The sequence below is a fragment of the Hipposideros armiger genome, unplaced genomic scaffold (genome assembly GCF_001890085.2).
Source record: "Hipposideros armiger isolate ML-2016 unplaced genomic scaffold, ASM189008v1 scaffold_407, whole genome shotgun sequence".
Lineage (NCBI taxonomy): Eukaryota > Metazoa > Chordata > Mammalia > Chiroptera > Hipposideridae > Hipposideros > Hipposideros armiger.
In genome coordinates this window covers 800,280-823,299 of record NW_017731757.1, presented here as the reverse complement: position 1 = coordinate 823,299, position 23,020 = coordinate 800,280, and the positions used below count along the sequence as shown (strand labels likewise).

Genomic DNA, 23,020 nt, shown 5'->3' with positions numbered 1-23,020 from the left:
TACCTTATTGGGTTTCTTCTCCCCTTCTGGCTATTTACTGTAATCACCTAGTACTTAAAGTGACTCACTCCAGAATAATTAAATCATGATGGAGAGGAGAGCTAGCTGGCCATTAATTTATCTGAAAACCTCATTAATTTTCTCACTACTGGGCATTTAGATATGATGTTCTTTGTGTTTGGAATGTAGGTTTCCCTCTTCAGCCTTTTCACAGGGGTAATATTCTTCCCATTTTTCCTATAGGTTTTGGAGGAGACTTCAAGGTAATTCCTCTCCCTGCCCGGCACTGCCCTGTAGAACTTCCTGTGATGATGGGACATGTTCTGTGTCATCCGCACTGCCCCATATACTAGCCACTAGCTATCCAGCACTTCAACTGTGACTGAGAAATTGAATTTTAAAATTTATTTAATTTTAACTATAGGTGTTAGGCGCCTTAACTCGTGCCCTCACAGCACCCTGTGTGTGTTTCCATTGTCATAACACTTTATTGTATATTTTCCCAACATTTTATTACTAAACATTTTGCAAAGTTGAAAGAATTTTATAGTGTACACTCATATCCATCACTTAGATTCTACCATTAATATAATCACTATACCTGGCTTTAACACATACCCATCTGGGTATTTCTCTATACATCCATTAATTCTTTTTTCAAAATAGATTTCAAAATAACATCAGTACACATGTGTCCAAATACTTAAACATGCATATCATCAACAGCTGTTTTGGGAGTAAAATTTATATAGGATAAAATGCCCATATTTTAAGTATATATTTACTGAGTTCTGATAACTGCATAAACCTGTGTAACCCATACCTTTATCAAGATTAGAACATTATTAGCACCCCTGAAAGTTGTCTCCTGCTGCTCCTCAGTCTATCCTTTCTGCCACTTTCCCAAGTGACCACTGTTCTGAGTTTTCCCCTGCAATGTCCCTTTGCACCCTGAATACTTAACATCATGTTCACTGTGAAAGAGAAATGATTGGCTGCTCACTTTCCATATATACCCTTCTACACATATTTGAACGCCAGTACAACAAAACAACTCTATTTTCTACCTAACAAGATACAGCTGTTCTTGTTAATATAAGTGAAGAAATTCTCACCCATACCCCAATTGAGAAGGCACAGTTCTAAGTCATTGTGTCCATTCCTGGCATTATATAAAAACTAAATTGTAAAGTTAATCCAACAATTTGTACATAAAATAAAAATAGAAATTAGAGAAAATATGGTCAGTATAGTCGGTTCTCTACAGTCATTGCAGTAGTTATGTTCCATAAATTCACTGCAAACACTAAATTAGTAAATACTGAACCATTGCTCCTACAAAGAAATACAAGGTTAGGATCCTGCAAGCTTCAGGTCACTACATTTTTGTCAACAGATGAAAGCGTAACCTTATTTTATGTGTGTTTCTGTTTAAAAATATCTTATTCAGTATATATTGTTGATTTATTAATATTGAACTCGTGGCCAACAGCATTATCATTCATGCCTGAGTGAAGCTTATCTGACACAGGTTTTCTGAGAAAGGCATATCACAGCCCTTTTACATAGGAACACTGGACAGCACTACACTTGGGAGCCACTTTAAACAGTGAAATCACCAGCAAAAAGCACAAAAATGTGAAAAATGTGACTCAGTATACCATGGAAAGGACACTTGTTTATAACATGAGAGCCGAAAGAGTACCGCTGTGTTTGCCTTCATCTGGGAATTTGCACTTTGAGTGACTCAATCAAGGTTTTCCCCATTCTGCAATGTCTGCAAAATACCTGCCAAGGCTTCCTGAGTTTTAATTTGGGGATTATAAATGAATTTTAAGGGGTTACACATGAATTTTATAGAGTGGGTGAAGTCACAAAGATAGTATCTGCGAATTGTGAAGATTGACTATATACAAATAAACTCGTGTATAAAAAGCGAGGAGAAAATATGCAAAGCCAATACAGTCTTTGTGTCTGATCACGAGGACATTGTTGGTACATATGGTTTCCTTCTTCAGCACTCTGTCCCATACTTCTGCCCTCAACTAGAACCTCAATTACTCTGGCTTCTTTACCTGATGGTGTGACCCCAACCTTTATTCCTGAAGGGTTTGAGTGCTTAACTGTTCTGTTTTTTGGTTGCTGTAGTTTTCTTGAACCTTTAGTATTGAGCATGGAAGTACTAAGACCATAGAGAATCCCCTGGGTTCCAGATGTAGCCACCACTGTATAGCAGCAAGCCCTATTTCTCCTTGGTAATTTAGATTAATTTCCCAGCCAGTAGATTAACCAATTTTTTTTTTTTTTGCCTGTAGGTTTTACTAGCATAATGAGTACAAAATGATGAGTTGGCAGTCGCATTTTCCAATTCATTGGAACCATTATTATGTCCCCTTGTGGAAGCATTTCCCTTTTGGGGACTAAGAACTCCAAAGCATCAGAGCTCAATTGCCAGGAGTGTAAGCAAACATTTTGCAAGTATATTATTAGGTGGAATAATGAGAGGAGTCATTCCCACTTCTACTTCTTGATTCCGGGACCCATATATTCTGGCTATGGGGAGATAGCACCACATGATGGTCTGTCATTGAAAGTTGAACTGATAGCCTGCAAAATAGTTGTTCAGGTTTTTGTCTCCTAACTAGTGCTGCCATTCCACTTTTCAAAGGGCATGCTGCTTCTGGGTGAAGAATTATGTTGTAAGACCAGTTAATTCCATGGGCATGAGCAAATTGCTGCACTTTCTTTGCTGTGAAATGAGTAAATGAGTTTCTTGATGAGATGCAAGCTGTGTGGAATGCCATGATGGCGAATAATGCAATCTGTGAATGTTATCAGTGGTGATGCTTGCAGGAACGCTGCAGGCAAATCTTTATGTTCCATGAAGGTGAGCCCTATGGAAGAGAACCAGTATAATCAATCTGCCACCAGGTGGTAGGCATGTACANGTGGAGGGCAGTGTCACTGGCCCTCATATGTGGGATCCGAACCGGGGCCCTCTGGCATCCCAAGCCAGCTCTTAACCAACGCACCACTCGGCTGGCCCCAGATAATTATATCTTTAACATTTTATTCTTTAGAATTAAATCTTGGTTCATGGAAAGTTAACTTATTATGTTTTTCAATTTGTTTTTAGGTGCTGAATGTGGAGTAAATGCAGATGTTGAGAAACATCTTGAATTGGGCAAGAAATTACTTGCAGCTGGACAGCTAGCAGATGCTTTATCGCAGTTTCATGCTGCAGTAGGTTTGTATCTTGGAACCAAAACATTCAGGGGCCATCTTAATGAATTCTAATTAATAACTCTTTTTTTGGTTAACATTTAAAATAAACATTATTTAATGTTTAAAACATTAAAAAATATGGCAGGATTCTGAATCAATTAGATTAATAAAATGAATGCATAACACTTGAATGCATAAAATACATGCCTAACATTTGAATGCATAGTATCTATCATAAGAGAATTTTCCAGGTAACAGACTTACTACTGTAAGTACCAAGAATAATTCAAGATAATTTTGACAGAAAACTTTTCTCAATGTAATTTTCTGCCCTCTTAAAAGATTTCACTGAGCATAGTTTAATTTTCTTGATGACTTGAGATCATCAGTATAGTAATTACTTTACGTTGAGGCCCTTCGGGGATCCTGGCGTTCATTGCCTCTTCAGTGTAGGTCAAACTCCCAGTACCCCTTTAGGCTCTTTCTTCTTATTGCTCGCGTGTGTCTGTAGCATCAGCTGTCTGCAGCTTTTAATCTAGTGGGACTGTGAGAAATGAGATGACCACAATAAATAGGTTCTTCTTTTAAAAGTAAAATTTTTCTAATTGAATTATAGTTGACATACAATATTCTGTTAGTTTGAGGTGTGCAACATAGTGATTCATTGTTTTTGTACATTACACATTCTGATTACAGAATGATCACCACGACAAGTCTAGTCACCATAGAGAGTTATTGCAGTATTACTGACTGTATTCCCTATGATGTACATTACATCCCATGACTTATTTACATGTATGTTATAACTGGAAGCTCTACCTCTTAATCCCCTTTGCCTGTTTTACCTGTCCTACCACCCCTTCCCCTTTGGCAACCACCAGTTTATTCTCTGTATCTATGAGTCTGTTTCTGTTTTGTTCACTTGCTTTGTTTTTTAGATTCCCCATATAAGGGAGATCATGCGGTATTTATCTTCTTCTGTTGGACTTATTTTGCTTAGCATTATAATACCCTCTAGGTCTGTCCACGTTGTCACAAGTGGCCAGTTTTCATTTTTTTGTGGCTGAGTAATATTCCATTCCACAGTGTGTGTGTGTATACATATATTTAATATATATGTATATGTATATATATATTTTGTGTGTGTGTGTGTGTAATATATATAGTGTGTGTATGTATCACATCTTCTTTAAATAAATAGGTTTTAAGTGAGGTCTTAAAGGGTTTTCTTATGATTCACTGCATACACTTTTGTGCTGGGACTTTTTGACATTGACTTTCCTGAGTTCTTTTTAAATTTATTTGTACATTCTCACCCTTATTTGAGTAATTAAGAGTGACGAGTCAACCTGCAGGATAATGAGGTGGTGTATTTTTAATAAGATACAGTTCTGCTCACCAGAAGAATTAGCACCCTTTTGTTGTTATTTTACTATATAAACAAAATGTAGTTAGGTTTTGGTAATATATTTTTTTTATGCTTTTTTATTTTTTTAAATGGGGCTCAACTTTGTATGTCAGCCTCCAAATTCTTTTTTTTTTTTAAATTTTATTGGGGAACAGTGTGTTTTTTCTAGGACCCATCAGATCCAAGTCAAATAGTTGTTTCAATCTAGTTGTGGAGGGTGCAGCTCAGTGGCCCATGTGGGGATCGAACTGGCAACCTTGGTGTCATGAGCTCAGCACTCTAAGCACCTGAGTTAACTGGTCGCCCCTCATGCTATTTCTTAACTCATATTTTTATTACTGATGTTATTAGCTCTCTGGAATACTAATAGGAAACTGAGATTTTAATCTTGTCTTTGCCACTTGATAATACTGTGACATTGGTCAAGTTATGTAAGAAAATGTAGGCTTAAAGAAGTTACCTGTATATATTCCCAGCAGTTTTCCTGTGCCATCCAAAAAAGGAATTTTTGTGAAGGTTAGGTGAGAATAATGTATATAAAGATTTCTTTGAAAATAGGGTACAATCATACATGTGAGGTATATAAAAATAAATCTAATTTTTGTGTCTCTGAAAATTAAGACTTCTAAAAACAGATCTGATATGTTGAAAGGTTTTACTTAACTATGTGGAGTTTCTATTGGGAAGGTTTCTTTCATTTCAATGATTAACTTACCTTGGGTAATGGCAGTTAATTGGCCCAACAATTTGCAAAAGTTAATTTTCATTAGAGACCATATACTGCATGACTATGTCATTACAAAGTTCATATTTTTTCTGGTGATTTGAGCTGTCTTCAGTGCTGCAGCATGGTAATTAAAAAATTTTCAGTTATTGTCATAGGTAAAGCATGTCTTAAAAAAATACTGATTTTTCCCTATTACCATGAGAGTATTCACAGAAACTTATACTTTCTATGTATTGTAATACTTTATGATTTGCATTCTTTAATCCCACATTTAGCAGAAACATTAAAGGCTATGGCATACTGTTAAAGTAGTTTAAAATGACTGCCTATTTTTCTTTCGCTTCAATGCCATACAAGAATTCTTGAGCCGGCTCTTCCCAAAATACCCAATAAAATATTACTGTTTTTGCGGAAAGATGTAAATTAATAAAGCTTAAGTAAAGTAATTTATTTGTGAAATTGAGTAAAGGGAGAAAGTGAAATACTGTTGGTGTATTCAGAGTTCCAATAGCTATGTTACTTTGTTCATAATTTGGTGAGTAGCAGTGATTCTCAAATGGTACACATAGCGTAATTTCTGGGGAAGACCTGTGTGGTTTGAGACATTAATCATTTTAGTTTATGTAAAATACTGATTGTTCATAACTAACTATAGAAAATAAATTTTAAATCGTATATGATGGAAACATATAGTAGATAGGGATGGGGCGATGTGGTGTCATGGCCTTTTGACTCTCTTATGAGATGTGTGTTTATCAGAAAAGAACTGTTGTTTCTCTATTTCAATTGTCTCATGTACCAAACATCAGATTTAGTATAGCTGCTTCAGGTAGCCCAGTGAGTTGGTGAGAGGCTCTAACAGTTCCCCTGAATGTTATTCCATTTCTCCTGATTTCTACACTAACAAGTTAGTCCCTTACTGCTGTCTGTGATACTGCAAAATGTATGCTGATCTTGTGGTAAAATTTCAGTCATGTTTTAACACATTGCTCTAAACTGACTACATAAAAAGTTCATTAAATGTTTATTCATTCATAAAAGCGTTTATACCTCCCAGCTTCTAAATTTTGTAAATTATTTTGTTTCTTTAACTTCTCCTGTGATTAGAAACTGATGTTAAAGTTTGTAATAGAATTTGGCTAGCATCATTGGGAGTATCAAATAATCATTTTTATTGCAACATTACAGCTGACATTATTTATGGTTGTGATGCCCTTTCTTTCATTTTCATTTTTGAAAAATTATGTGGTACATTTTGAAAATTACTTGGACATGGTTTGTTTTATGATATTTTTACATGATAAAAGTTTATATATTAAAATTGCATAGCACATAGTCATTGTTTCTATTTTGTGGTACAGATTTATTAGTGATTTGGCTTGCAGTTTTTTAGTAGTTGGCATATAAATATTTTGTGGCAGAGGTTTTAAGATTTAGAACTGATCAGGAAATATTCTTGATCTGTTGGAAACTGTGATTTTAGGAATAGTGTCTATTATCACTTTTCAAATAGTCTTCTGAAACTGTTGCATCTATTTTAATGTTATGAGGTAGTCAGATGCAAGTTTTGTTGAGAGATTTATCATTAGAGAAAACGCAGGTGTGAAGATGGCCCCACCTCTCATTCCCACAGAATGGTCTTCTGGTCCATGGGTCTGAAATGAATCCTAGGGTCTGAAATCATTTTTTTGGTAGACGTTATAGAATGTCTTAGGTATACCTGGCATAAATGAATGTCTAAAGTGGTGGATTGAATGGTGGGCATGTCTGAAATGATAGGGTCCTCTGTTTGCTTTGTAAGAAAACCAGTATCCCACTTACATAGTTTTGCTAAATCAAAAAACAAAGTCCATGTCTGCATTTGTCACTTAAACATATGGTGCTTTCTCATCACATTTAAGCCTCACTTGTGAAATGGGGAGGACATTACTATTCACATTTAGACAGAAGGAAACAGAGTGCTCTAGTGACTTTCCAAAGGTCACATTCCAGTTCAGAAGACTGTGAACTTCTTAAGGATAGGTACTGTCTTATTCTTGTTATTTTAATCTCTGGTAGATGAATGGTGGGGTAGAGTTGGGTTAGCAGGAAGCAAGAATAAAAAATTTTTGGTATCTTGGCAAGGGTGGTCTTTCTGCTTCTTGCTGCCATTGTTCACAACATCATTTGACTTTCTGATGTGTTTTCTCCAGGTAGTATTGTATTTTTTTATTAGGGCTAATTTTCTCATATTTGAATTGTTTGACAGTTTTAGGATTACAGCTTAAATCTATCTTTCATGTTAAATTTCTAATAAACTATTATAACAATTTGAATGACTTGTTTTCAAATGAAATTGAGTACATCTATATGTAGGTTTGCAAGTAATTTAAATGATGAACTGTATTGTATATTGAATGGGTAATAGGAAAAGTGATTGTTTTCAAGGTTATCAAATCTTATATTATGAGAAACGAAGTATGAATTTCTTAAACCAGGACTTGTTTAGTTGCTATTTCATGCACAATGATATAAGAAGGGACACTAGTTTTAGTAACTGTTGGTGTTTTAAGATGAAGAGTCTGGGAAGTCTATTCTGTTTTGCCATTCAAGTGACCCTATACCACTAAGCAGATTGATTCTGGATTTATGTGTTGCGCCGTTGCCATTTGATTCCTTATTTTTGTAGGATTAATTTATAACAAAATTGAAATTGGGGTTCCAGTTCCATCTCATATCTTAAAAATACCTAAAAACTGAATAGTAAAACAAGTGAAAGTGGATGCCCCAGAAATATATATATATATTTAGCTGATCATCCTGCCACCTGTTGGCAGCTCAGCGGCAGCTCACCTCAGGCTGGGACTCGAACCACTGTTGCTCAGCACTCTTGAGCGAGCTCTTAACCAACTAAGCCACTCGGCTGGCCCCTTATGTAGACATTTTAAATATGTGTATAATCAGATACTTAATGCAAAAGCTATGTCATACATAATTCTCTTTGGAGGGTTTTCTGCACGGACTGAAATGGTCAGGTTTTTTCCAAATAGAAGTTCAGTGCAATTTTTGCTTAAGTTAACTTTGTTGATAAAATAAAATGCCCAAAGCTAGCAATAAACATTCTTTTTTTCTTAAACAAACTTCATACAGAGTTCAAAATCAGCAACATCTGTTTTTGAAAAAATTGTTGCTAATTTCATGTGGGAGAATAATCTGAATATCCTGGTGAGGCACATCTGTTTAAGAGCCTGTGCTCTTAAACACATGTCTGTGTTGACTTGTTTGGGTCTCTTGCTTGTCCCAGGCAGGTGTCAGTGTTGACATTGATGTGGGAGTATCCATTATTGCAGTTACCAGGAATTTTTTTCCATTTCCTTTCATTCAGTACCTGTGGCCAGGTGCTATGGAGACACAAAAATGAATTCACTCAAGGATGTATTTTCTGTAGACTGAAGTGTGTATATAAATAACTGATACTGGGAGGTAATGATAAGTGTTAGGTGCAAGAAGATATATAATAGACTGTTACAGAAATTGAGGAAATGGAAAGTTTATTTTCACATGTGTAATCAAGTCAGTCATTTGAGCTGTGCCTCAAAGATTGAATAGGATTTGGACATTTGTCTTGTTAGGGAGACCACTTCATAGTTGGTGTAGAGGCCTGACCACTGCACTGTATTTCTGAAGCTGATGTTGAATAATAATGTATGTCAACTATAATTATATATACATATAGTTATGGGACGTGGAGTAGAGTGTGGGAATGGAGTCAATGGAATTGTAATAGATAAGTATGATATCGGGGGTGGGAGGGCAGTGGATGGGGGAGGGGGGTTGTTTCTGTGCGAAGGGTAAAAAGGATAACTGTTGCATTGTTCTGTACACCTGAAACTAACAATAAAAATAAATAAATGAATAAAAAAGAAGGTGATGGTGTGTGGTGGAAACATCAGGCCTTCAATCATGTTATTTCTAGTATTTCTTATTCTTTGCGTAGTGTAAGTCAGTCATGGAGAACTTAAATTTTCTTTTATAAATTAATGAATATAAAAGTACTCCATGTGCATTGTGAAACATTTGGGAGTATATGAAAGTATAAAGAAGAAAATCCACCTCTGCTCAGATAGTGAATTTCCTTTTACTTTGAGAGGCAGTCACTTAAGTGTCAGTAATCTGTCTGTGTCAAATCATTCTTATGACCAGTTATGCTGACCAGACGCATATATTTTAAATTTATTGCACATTCTAAATTAAATATAAGCCAGACCTAAAAATATCCTATATCAAGTAAACGCTAAGTATAATTACTGTGTTTCTTCTTCTTCCTTCAAGCAAATGACCGTGTTTCGTAGGAAACACCCTGGTACAAAGGCTGCTGACTTGGCTCTTCCTTCCCTGCCTTCCATGGGAAGTTGATCAGAAAAGAAATTTCAGTGATGCTTAGCTGGGATTATATGTGGGTTTTATTTGTTTTTGTTATAGGTTTAAAAAAAATCAAGATTTTTTGAATTGTTAAAATGCCTAATTTTCTTTTTTCCAAAATTTTTCAATAAAATATTTAGTCCAATTTATATATAAAATTTACCATTTTAACCATTTTTAAACATACAGCTCAGTGGCATTAAGTGCATTCACATTGTTGTGCACTCATTACCACCATCCATATGCAGAGCCTTTTCGTGTTCCCAAACTGAAACTCTGGTCCCATTAAATATTTGTTCTTCATTTCTGATCCCCTTCCATTCCCTAGCCCCTGACGACCACCTTTCTGATTTCTGTCTATAAAATTGACTACTCTAGGTATCTCGTAGAAGTAGAATCATACAATATTTGTCCTTTGTGTCTTGCTTATTATTTCCCTTAGCATAATGTCTTCAAGGTTCATCTGTGTTGAAGCATGTATCAGAATTTCATTCCTTTTTTAAGGCTAAATAACATTCCATTGTATGTATACACCACATTTGTTTATCCATTCATCCATCTGTGGACATTTGGTTTGTTTCCATCTTTGGGCTGTTGTGAATAATGTTGCCACAAACATGGGTATATAAATATCTGTTCAAACTTTGCTTTCAATTCTTTTGGGTATATACCCAGAAGTGGAATTGGTCGTTCATATGGTAATTCTATGTTTAACTTTTGAGGAACCCCTCCGTAGCAGCTGCACCATTTTACATTCCCTCCATCAGTGCACAAGGGCTCCGATTGCTCCACATCCTCACCAGTACTTTCGCTCCCTCCCTCCCTTCCTTCATTCCTGCATTCTAGTGGGTGTGAAGTGGTATCTCTTCCCTAATGATGAGGGATGTTAAGCATCTTTTCATGTGCTTATTCACCATTTGTATATCTTCTTTCTCTCCCTCCTGCCCAGCCTCCGCGCCCCCCCCCCAGTACTTCAGGTAGTTTCAATGCCGTTAACAACTGCTCAAAACCATAATTTTGAATAATTACATACCATCCTGCCATGTAGATTCCATGTAGAAAAAATATTGTAATGTTTTCCAATTGATAGGACTTTCAGGGGTAGAAGTTTTAGTAGTAAATCGTGTAATGATGATTATGTGTGTGAATAGATACTTATTTTTTAAAGATAGATGGCTAGATTTGGTCAAGATCATTTTCACACACACACACACACACACACACACACACACACACACACACTTCAAAGTTGCTTTCTGGAAGGATTGTTCAGCAGTACGCGGTTTGCTTCTAATTGAATTCACTCCTTCCCCCACTTTGTAGGTGCTGATTAAAGTGGAATTAGCTCAGAAACCTAACTCATCCATTTGCTTTTCTTTTTTCAAATATTAACTTCACTAGTCTTGCTTTCTAGTTTCACTCTCATTTCCATTCGCCTCCTTTGTCCTAAGGTTTGTACTTTTTTTTCTTCACTGCTATTTTAGTTAGAATTTGAGGGATCAGATGTTGCACATTAAATATATCAATTTAATTGGAAGTCTGTAATTTTCTAAAATCCTGTACATAAGTCCACATTCTCCATTACTATTTCACTTAATAAAATTTCAGTGAAAAGTTATGAGTTGAACATAGTTAGCATTTCAGACCAGAGGTTGGCGAACTTTTTCTTAAAAAGCCAGTATAGTAAATGTTTTAGACTGTTTCATATTTTTGTATTTTTTTGACACTCTTTAAAAATGTAAAAAAACATTCTTAACTTGAAATCTGTGGGTTAGATCTGGTGCAGAGGCTACAGTTTGCCAACCCTGTTCTGCATATATTTCCAGTGATTTTGCTAGACAATATGACCCATTATTGATGAAGAAATTCTTTTCTTGATGCCTTTCATGATAGAATTGAAAAGTCTAATATTGTTCAGGTGATTTGGTTTTTTTTTTTAAAATAAATTACTGAGAGCTAATATCTATTATTTTAATTTTCAGATGGTGACCCAGATAACTATATTGCTTACTATCGGAGAGCTACTGTCTTTTTAGCTATGGGCAAATCAAAGGCAGCACTTCCTGATTTAACTAAAGTGATTGAATTGAAGATGGATTTCACTGCAGTAAGTGCACTTAAACTTTCTTTAAAGGAGAAAATAAGGGAACTTGGAAGAGGTCATTTGTTTCTTAAGGTGAGGACTAACTGGAGAGGATTTAGAAAGCCACTGAGATGTAGTAGACTGGACAGCAAGAGACATCCAAATTTCGCTGGAATCAAAGGTCTGTGTGAAGGAGGAACAGTGGGCCCATTAAGTGTTTTTTAGAGGCTTGGCAGTGATGTTCCCTTTGTCATTTAGAAAGACCTCTGTGTGGAGGACGGATTGTAGGGCAAGATATGAGGCTGAGAAATGAGTTTACTAAGAAGCTGTTGTATTAAAAGGCTGTCAGGTGACTGAGGACAGTTTCAATTAGGTTGTGACAGGAAGAATAAAGAAGAGGACATAGTTCTAAGCAGTGGTTTGTGGTGCCGATACGATGCTGAATTAAGAGTTCTTCCCTGGACCTAACAAGCTTAAGAAGTGGAGGAATCTAGTCTAATGGGATATCCTGATGATTGACAGGTCAGTGTAATGGCTTAAAATAACAGGACCAATTAGATGGTTTCAAAATTAATTTGGAACTCATTTATTGCTTATATCCTGCCATATTCCAAAAATAATTTGATATAAATAATTAGATATAGGTTAATGTTTGATTTGAAATATTACTATTATTTTAAGATGGAATTCCCAAGTATCAAATTTTTCTTTAGTCTGTTACTTTACCCAGCTAAGCACAACCTTTCACAAAGGTTAAGTAGCTCATTTTCCTGATATTATAGTAGCTATTAGCTGTTGAAGTACCTTTGATATTGCTTTTTATGTGTATTGATTCATTTAACAGAAGGTTAGGGAAATTTTATGTATCATAAAAGTAATATGTAAGTTTTGGCAGAATATCGATGTGGTTTCTGTCTTTCAAAATTAAAAAAAATTTTCAGTTACAGTTGACATACAATATATTAGTTTCAGGTATATAACATAGTGATTAGACATTTGTATACCTTACAAAGTGATCACCCTGATCAGTCTAGTACCCATCTGACACAATATAGTTACTATAATATTACTGACTATTCCCTATGCTGTACTTTACATCCTCATGACTATTGTTATAACTAGCAATTTGTATTTCATAATCCCTTTCACATTTTTCAACCTTCCCCGCAACCACCCTCCCATCTGACAACCATTAATTTGTTCCTGTATTTATGAGTTTCTCTTTTGTTTGTTCATTTATTTTGTGTTTTAGATCCCACATATAGGTGAAATCATATAGCATTTGCCTTTTTCTGACTTATTTCACTTAGCATAATACACCCTAGGTCCATCCATGTTGTCACAGATGGCAAGATCTCATTCTTTTTTTATGGCTGAGTAATCCAGTGTATATATAAGTACCAAATCTTCTTTATCCATTTGTCTGTGGACACTTAGGTTGTTTCCATATCTTGGCTACTGTAAATAATGCTCAGTGAACATAGGGGTCCATATAGGTTTTCGAAATAGTGTTTTTGGATTTCTCTGCATAAATATCAGAAGTGGAATTGTTGAGTCCTATGGTAGTTCTATTTTAACTTTTTGAAGAACCTCCATACTGTTTTTCATAGTGGCTGCACCAATTTACCATCCCACTAATATTGCATGAGTGTTCCCTTTTCTCCGTATCCTTGTTGATTTATTGATTGCGGCCATTCTGATAGGTGTGAGGTGATATCTCATTGTGGTTTTGATTTGCATTTCCCTGATGATTAGTGATATTGAGCATATTTTTATATGTTGCTTGGCCATCTGTATGTCTTCTTTGGAGAACTGTCTATTCAGATCCTCTGCTCATATTTTTAATAGAATTATTTGGATTTTCTTTTTGGAGTTGAGTTCCTTATATATTTTGGATATTAACTCCTTATCAGATGTATCATTGGCAAATATCTTCTCCCATTCAGTAGGTTCTTTTTTGTTTTGTTGATGGTTTCCTTCACTGTGCAAAAACTTAAGTTTTATGTAGTTCATTTTGTTTATTTTTTCTTTTGTTTCCCTTGCCTGAAGAGAGTTATTCAAAAAAATGTCACTGAGAGCAATGTCAAAGAGTTTAGTATGTTTTTTTCTAGGAATTTTATGATTTTAGGTTTTATATTTCAGTCTTTATTCTATTTTGAGTTTATTTTTGTATATGGCTTAAGAAAGTGGACTAATTTTATTTTTTGTATGTATCTGTCCAGTTCTCCCAACACCATTTATTGAAGAGACTTTACCCCAGTGTATATTCTTGCCTTCTTCGTCATAAATTAGTTGACCATATAGGTGTAGGGTTATTTCTGGGCTCTCTATTCTGTTCCATTGATCTTTGTGTCTGTTTTTATGCCAGTACCATGCTGTTTTGATTCCTATAGACTTGTAGTATAGTTTGACATCAGGTAGTGTGATACCTCTAATTTTGTTCTTTCTCAAGATTGCTTTGGCTATTTGGGGTCTTTTGTATTTCCATATAAATTATAGGATTATTTGTTCTAGTTCTGTGAAAAAAATGCCACTGATATTAATAGGGATTACACTGAGTCTGTAGATTGCTTTGAGCAGTATGGACATTTTAATGATATTAATTCTTCCTATCCAAGAGCAGGGTATATCCTTCCATTTATTTGTGTCTTCTTCAGTTTCTTTCCTCAATGTCTTATAGTTTTCCAGGTAGAGGTCTTTTACTTTCTGGTTAAATTTATTCCTAGATATTTTATTTTTTTTGATGCAATTGTAAATGGTATTGTTTTCTTAATTTCTCTTTCTGATAGTTCATTATTGGTGTATAAAAATGGAGCTGATTCCTGAATATTAATTTTGTATCCTGCTATTTTACTGAATTCATCCATCAGTTCTAATAGTTTTTTCGTGGAACCTTTAGGATTCTCTTTATATAGTATGTCATCTGCAAATAACGACAGTTGTAATTCTTCCCTTGCAATTTGGGTGCCTTTTATTTCTTTTTCTTGTCTGATTGCTGTGGCTAGAACTTCTAATACTGTGATGAAGTGGTGTTCCTGATCTTAAAGAAAATGTTTACAGCTTTTTGTGGTCATGCCTGTTCCATGTTTCCTTCCCTCCTACCACTCTTGATGTGCCTTCTTCTTTATATCCTTAGTTATAGGACTTTTGTTCAGCTTGTTATCATGTGGTTCTCAGTGATGGTTATTCTGTAGTTTTGTTGTAATTTTGGTGTGATCATGAGAGAAGGTGAGTTCCTTTTCCCTACTCTGCCATCTTGGAAGAGATACTCTGCAACTGGAAGTTGTGTGGTTTCTGTCTTATGGTAGACATTGGTCATCAGAGAGTTGGTATTCTTGGAAGAGATGGGATTGTACATATTAGAAAAGGAATATGAGATGGAGAGGGAGAAAATGATGCATGTTAAAAGGGAAGAGGCATTGATATTCTGGTTATAGTGTAGTAAATATTTACATTGAAAGGAAATAAAAACAAACAAAACTATTTCCAGAGCTTTGATTAATAAAGTCTTATATTACACAACTATATTATAGTACAAAAAGTTACTATGATGGCAAAAAGTATTTTTAAAATTGAGATATAATTCATATGCCATCAAAGTCACCCTTTTTAAAAAAAGTGTATAGTTCAGTGGTTTTTAGTACAGATGCTCCTTGATTTATAGTGGGGTTATGTCTTGATAAACTCATCATAGTTGAAAATACCATAAGTGAAAAATGTGTTTAATACACCTAACCTACTGAATATCATAGCTTAGCCTAGCCTACCTTAAATGTGCTCAGAACATTTAGATTAGCCTACAGTTTATGCAAAATCATCTAACACATAGGCTATTTTATAATAAAGTGTTGAATATCTCATGTATTTCATTAAATGCTGAAAGTGAAAACCAGTGGTTGAATGCGTACTTACCATGAAAGCACACCGGCACACACATGAGTTTGTGGACATGATGGGATGCAAAAACACAAAACACAGTATCCAGAAAACACTGGCAGTATAGTACAGTGTGGAGGATTGGTGGTTTACCCTTTTGATTGTGTGGCTGACTGGGAGCTGTGGCTCACTGCTGCTGCCCAGGATCTTGAAAATATTGTACCGCATATTGCTAGCCCCATAAAAGATCAAAATTCAAAGTACGGTTTCCACTAAAGGGTGGCACTTTCACACCATTATAAAGTGGAAGAATGGTAAGTTGAGCCATTGTAAGTTGGGGATCATCTGTATATTCACAAGGTTGTGCAAGCATAATCACTGTCTAGTTCTGGAACATTTTTAGCACTCAAAAAAGAAACCCTGTACCCATTAGCAGTCATTCCCATTTCTGCAACAGTCCTTGGCAAGCATTTATTTTTCTGTCTCTATGGATTTGCCTATTTTTGATATTTCACATAAATGAAATACAATATGTATTTCATACAATATGCTTTTTGTGTCTGACTTCTTAGGTTTAACATAATGTTTTCAAGGTTCATCACATTGTAGTATGTATCAGTACTTCATTTTATGGCTGAATAAATATTCCATTGTATGGATATATGACATTTATCAGTATATCATACTGGTTTATTAGTTGATGGGAATTTGGGTTGTTTCCACTTTTTGGCTATTGCTATGAACATTTATGTACCAGATTTTGCGTGGACACATGTTTTCATTTTTTTTGGGTATAGCAGAAAGTATTTTTAAGGAAGCATACTTTAACAAAAACTATACACATTGTTTCCAGGAATCATTCTTAGAAAGCCAAGTCAAATGGGCATTGGAAAAATAAATATTTCATTAATACTTCATTAGCTTATTTAGTTTTGTTCTTTGTGTTTAAAGAAAATTTAGAAATGTATAGTACTCAGAGCACCCTTTTTTTTTTTAGGCAAGATTACAGAGAGGTCACTTATTACTCAAACAAGGAAAACTCGATGAAGCGGAAGATGATTTTAAAAAAGTGGTAAGTTCAGTTCAGTTTGCATTTGACTCTATGAACATATTTTGAGTGAACATATTAGCATTATATTTTATAGAAAGATATTTAATAACTTTACAGCTAAAAGGGAAATCACTTGATTTGTGTATGTAAGAGTTGTAGTTCCTGAATTAATATGTAGTGGCTGACATCAAAGAATCACTTTAACAGATAGAATGTAGTTTCTAGACTAAATATATAATCCTAACTCAATAATTTATATAGCTCACGTGCTCTGTTTGTCTTTTATGAGAATCTAGAGATGTCAGCTGAGTTATTTTAAAAGTCCTCTAAGTGGCTTGGGAAACCCTTTGTCTGATTTGAAAGGAGTAATGAAACAGATTCTTAAAAGGAAATTTTGCGATTATCCATTTGGCTACTTTACAAAGTGTGAAGTGTTTTGGATTTGTTGGGGGAATGTTACAGGCTTTGTCACAATACTCACTAATATGCAGACAAATCTAGAAAACATTAGACTTCATTGTATTGCATCAGAAGCTGTCTCACAGTCTCAATAACATTGGATATTATTTTATGTCTACCTAATCTTTCTTACGACTTGGGATTCTCCCATGAGAATGTGCATCTATATGCAATAATATTTTATTTTTAATTGAAAATTTTATTGAGATAATTGTAGATTTCCTTGAAATTGTAATTAATAATACAGTCCTCTGTACCCTTTACCTAATACCCAGTTCCCCGCAATAATAACATCTTGTAAAACTATAGTACAACATTGCCACCAGGATATTGACATTGATACAACCTACCAGTCTATTCAGATTTCCTAGCATTCATTTTTGTGTGTGTATTTAATTCCATACACTTTTTCTTGTATCTGTCACCACAGTCAAGGCACTGAACAGTGTTTCCCTTTTATACAAGACTATCCCTTTTATAACCACACCTACTTTCCTTTCATAGTCCTTCGGCCCCTTATCCATACATAACTCCTAGCAACCACTAATTTGTTATTCATTTCTTAAATTTTGATATTTCAAAAATGTTGTCTATATGGATTCAAATGCACGTAACCTTTTGGAAATGACTTTCTCAGCACATCCCCTGGAGGGTCAGGCCCAGGTGGCCTGAGCTCATCCCCTCTTGCCTGTTCCATTGCCTGAGCATGGAGTGAGGCTGAGGCCTCCATCCTCAACTTTGAGATTTAGGGCTTTCCCCTCCCTCACCTTCCAACAAGAAAACCTGTGTGGAAGAGACTAGACTCTAAAGTTTAGGAGAGAAAGATGCAAATTCCACCCAGGAGAGGCAGTCTAATACATCCTCTCCAAAAGCAGCAGTAGTGTATTGTACATACAGGAAACAACTTAGCAATAAACTTCTACTTTTACTGAGAGCAAAGTGACAATGCACACATTTATGCTCCTTCCAATATGGTCTATCGGAAGTATTCAAGACCACCCCAAGGATGATAAGTCCTAGACAAGCGTGCCATGACCCTAAAGCAACCCTTCAACTGGATAATTCAGTCACGCAGGGACAGTCCTCCCCACAGCGAGCTGAGGTGATCAAATTCCTGGTTACCCATGAATACTTGGAGTCCTGTCTAGTCCTTCAAAAGTCAACGGGTTCTACAGACAAAATAGAATACCTAAAGTATCCTAAAAACAATTGGAGAAATACAGAGTCTCCACCAAGTGATAATAATCTTAAGGTTTCTTGTTTGGAGTGTTCTCTCCTACCAGGTCGCTGTGGAGGTGTTTTAAAAAAATGAATCTACTAAAAGGGAGGGGAAGCAGTATCATTGGTCTGTTGAAGGAGAGACATTTCTAGAAATAATCTGTTATCTGCACCTCACCTAAAATTGGAACCCATCAACTACAATTCCCATCTCAAGAATATTAGATTTCAGGAATTATTGCATATTAACTGTAATCTTAAAGAAAAAAGTTCCCAAAAAAGTCAGTAGTTTTTTAATGTAAGTACCCATTTTTTTCTGAGCCATTAAGCTTAAGATTTTCTATCTGGAGGAAGAAATTAAGAGTCACTGTGCACGAGACTGAGCTGGGAGTGGGGATGAACCGTAAGCAGACAAAAGGAATCTTTTGGGGTGACAGAAATGGTCTAAAACTGTAGTGAAGGTTTGCATACGTGGTTAATTTATTAAAAATCAGAATTGCACTCAAAATGAGTGAATTTTATGGTATATAAATTATACCTCGCTAACTTTAAAAAAAGAGACATTGTAAACCTCTTAAGACCATGTACACCTTTTAATAATATATTACTCTTATTTTCCCCTGTAAATTCTCCCTTATTACATCTTAGTCCCTCTAGTTATCAAATCTTTTTCTATTCTATAACCGCTAAAAACAAAACAAAAAACACCCTCTCCTTCAGTTTCCCTGTGTTTTTCATTATTTTGGTAAAATTATTTTATACTTAAAAATAAATGCATAGGAAATATAACTAGAAGGCAAAATACATAAAACTAGTTATTTGCTCTAGAGCTGTATACTTCAGAAAGTGGGAAAGGCGCTGTCTGTATTACTTCATTCTTCTCTACTCTTTCACATTCTGAATATATTTGCTTCCTGGTAAGTTTTGGGGGACCCAGGACTGTTGACTCCAACTCCACTGCTTGCTCTGTGTACCATCTCGGTGCAAGATGCTTCTGCTGTTGCTTCCCGTGGTGGCAGCACCAGACGCAAGCCATCGCACAAGCTCATTTGGCCATTGTCTCCACCCTTCTCCCTCAGTGAACTTGAGTATCTGGAACGGCCAGACATTTGTGTATACTGTGGGGATTAGATTTAAGAGATTAAAAAACCTGTTTAATTTCATATTATTCTTATAGCTCAAATCCAATCCAAGTGAAAATGAAGAAAAGGAAGCCCAGTCCCAACTTACAAAATCTGATGAAATGCAGCGTTTGCGTTCACAAGCACTTGATGCTTTTGAAAGTTCGGATTATGCAGCTGCTATAACCTTCCTTGATAAGATTTTAGAGGTAAGTTTCTAAGATACTACAGCTGACAAGTCTAACACTGCTTTTTTACTATAAGGTATATTTATACACTTTGACATGTTATGTGCCACAAAAAAACCGATAGGATAAAAATCAGATTGGTCCTTGGGCTTTCAGCTCTTAAGTGCAAGATGGTGTTTATATAGGAACTGAAGTTTTCAGTAAGTGTGCCGAATGTGCTGTGGAGTGGGAGTTCCATATTTTTATTCATTGCTTGCTTTGCTGCTGTTGTTTGACTTTACATTTTTTGGGGGAGGGGGAGAAAACTTAGAGATTAAATAAAGGGGTAGAGGATGAAAGAGTTGGTTAAGAAAAAAGGAAAACTAATGTTTGGGCGGAAAGAGGAGTGTTTAGCATGAGAAGTTTCTAGGGAAGAAGGCAGATGAAGAGTTGATAGGATCCAGAGGGTTCTAGTTGGGAAATTTAAGTCTACAGTTTCCTTGCCTCTGGAGAACTTAATGAAAATGCTTTCAGAAGGAAATCTACTAAAATTTTCAAATGAAAGCAGTCGTAATTCATATTTACCATTTCCACAGCACTTTGATGTAGTTTCATGTAATTTTGGCAGTACTTGTGATGTATGTATAATGGGCACCTCTGATAATTTTATAGAGGAAATCATGTGATATGGTCCAATGGAAATCACGTTTTACTAAATTATTTTGCAAATGCTTTATTAAGGAAAAATAGTTACCATTTTTACCTTCCAGTAGACTGTCTATTCGGAACTAGCTTATTGTTCAGGATATTTATGTATAATGTTGATTTTGATATTGTAATATATGTTAAAAATTGACATGACTTTAGAACAGCTGTAAGATACATGTAAAGATTTCCACAGGCCTTATTGGTGAGCTTTTGGGTTTACATTTTGAAGAATACTAGTTCATTTACTAAACATTTTAAGTTTTTCAATAAAATAGAAACGATGAAGCCTCAACCGTCTCACATTATTTTTCTCTTTTTGTGATACGAGAATTTAATTTCAAGGAGATGACATTTTAGAAAAGAGAATTTCATTTAGCTATTAGTAGAACAAAAATATTTTACAAATTTAGAACCAGATTTTATTTTTTGATGCTAGAAATTAGAATTGTTGATTAAGTACAAAAATCTGATTACAGAGTATTCTTTTCAAAATCAAATATGCTTCACTGGGAACAACCTTCTAATATTGAATGCCATGTGTTCTTATTTTCAAAATTTTACAATTACATAATTGAAGGAGGTCGGAAAAGGGCCTTGTTAGTATATATATATATATATATATATATATATATATATATATATATATATATATATATATATATATATATATATATATATATATATATATATATCTTTCCCCCACTAGAATTTATTTAAGATGTCCTTGGAGAAATAATTTTGTCACATCTAATTATTTTTGTCATATCTAAATTGTATCAGACTTTTAAATACTATTTACCATTTAGAAGTCACATTAATTGAAGATGTTCTATGTTGATAAATATGTAGACAAAATATGTGGGATGCAAGTATAAATATGCATAATTTACTGTTTCTTAAAGTCTAGTTCTTTTGTTTCTCAAGGTTTGTGTTTGGGATGCAGAACTACGGGAACTTCGAGCTGAATGTTTTATAAAAGAAGGGGAACCTAGGAAAGCGATAAGTGACTTAAAAGCTGCATCAAAATTGAAGAATGATAATACTGAGGCTTTTTATAAGATCAGCACACTGTACTATCAGCTAGGAGACCATGAACTGTCCCTCAGGTCAGTTCTAGTGACATACACATCTCCTCATCTTTTTATTGTTAGCTGTAAGATAATAATCCCATTTTCTTTTAAATTTGATATTAATAAAATTATGGTTGAGGTTTTTATAGTCCATATCTATTTATATATTTTGTTATCCCTAAATTATTCTGTTTCCGCATAGTTACTATCATGAAGTATGCTTATTAAAATAAGTAGGAGATATATGTGTAGAAGGAAAATGTATAGCTATATTTAAGTCATTTTCATTTGAATTGTGTGCATGGTACATCATATATAAAAGTATATTATTAAGCCAGTATGTTTTGTTTAATTGTTATAAACAAAAATTACCTTTTATTGTGATTTTTGTATTTAGTATGGAAAACTATTCATTGATTATTTTGACTTGGAGTATTTTCTTTTTTTTAAATACATGGGCAGTGAAGTTCGTGAATGTCTTAAACTTGACCAGGATCATAAAAGGTGTTTTGCACACTATAAACAAGTAAAGAAACTTAATAAGCTTATTGAGTCAGCTGAAGAGCTCATCAGAGATGGCAGGTAAGAATATGCTTGTCTAGACTAGCATTCCCTCATATGTCTTTTGTAGACATAGGAGAACTGAACTGCTTGCTCTTTTACTATTTAGCTATCAAGGATGGAGTATCCTAGATAGCACTGCGCCTTAGCAAAATTACTACAACTGTGCATTTTTTTTTAAAGGCAGGATATAAATAATAGTATTCTTACCAGCAAGTTTATTTATATTTCACCAAATATTTATTGACTTATCTCCTGTATCAGGCACTGACTATGTACTGGGGGTGCTGAAATACACACGAGTAGTTTTTGGTCTTAAGAAGCTTATAGTTTAGCGTGGGAGACAGACATGTACATTGATTATTAAAGTTAGAGTGATAAAGATGTATACAGTGTATATAGCTCCAAGTCTGGGATACATGAAGCAAAAAGAAACACAGAGAACTTACCACACTATGTTTTCCTCAGGTCCAGAAGTTCCTAGCTTGTTTACTTTCTTCTCTTCCTCTTTCTGAGACTTTCATATTTTTAAAAATACATAAATAATGTCTAGGGTATTTAATTGTACCTGGCTGGACACATTGGGAAAAGTACATTTCCACCTTCTCATAGCTAGCTTTTTTTTTTTTAAGTGCAGTATTTTCTGATTGAACTTTTTATGTCAAGCTAATTGTAGTTTCACATGTATTGGGTCGTCGGGAAAGTCATGACGCATTTTTGCATTGAAAAACATAGAAAAATACGTCATGACTTTCCTGACGACCTAATAGTTGTAAGAAGTGAAGCAAGGTCTAACATACTCAGCGGTTTCCCCAGCTGTTTTACCATCACGGGAAACTTTAAAACAATATCCCTATGAGGATTTTGGCATTGATAGCTAGCTTCTGTTTAAAATGTTATATTGAAAGCTGTGTTTTAATACATCAGCGTTTAAAAGGGAAGGTT

At 34.8% G+C, this 23,020-nt stretch overlaps 1 protein-coding gene across 1 annotated transcript in view; it reads left to right on the top strand.

Moving 5' to 3' along the window:
• The window catches only part of DNAJC3 (DnaJ heat shock protein family (Hsp40) member C3), a 68,727-nt gene that overhangs the window by 26,515 nt on the left and 19,192 nt on the right, over nucleotides 1-23,020 (top strand). The window contains exons 2-7 of the mRNA XM_019663852.1: nucleotides 3,137-3,247; nucleotides 11,744-11,868; nucleotides 16,718-16,792; nucleotides 19,626-19,778; nucleotides 21,369-21,550; nucleotides 21,977-22,096. Of these exons, the coding sequence (XP_019519397.1) occupies nucleotides 3,137-3,247; nucleotides 11,744-11,868; nucleotides 16,718-16,792; nucleotides 19,626-19,778; nucleotides 21,369-21,550; nucleotides 21,977-22,096 (766 nt within the window). The remainder of the gene's footprint in view (nucleotides 1-3,136; nucleotides 3,248-11,743; nucleotides 11,869-16,717; nucleotides 16,793-19,625; nucleotides 19,779-21,368; nucleotides 21,551-21,976; nucleotides 22,097-23,020) is intronic.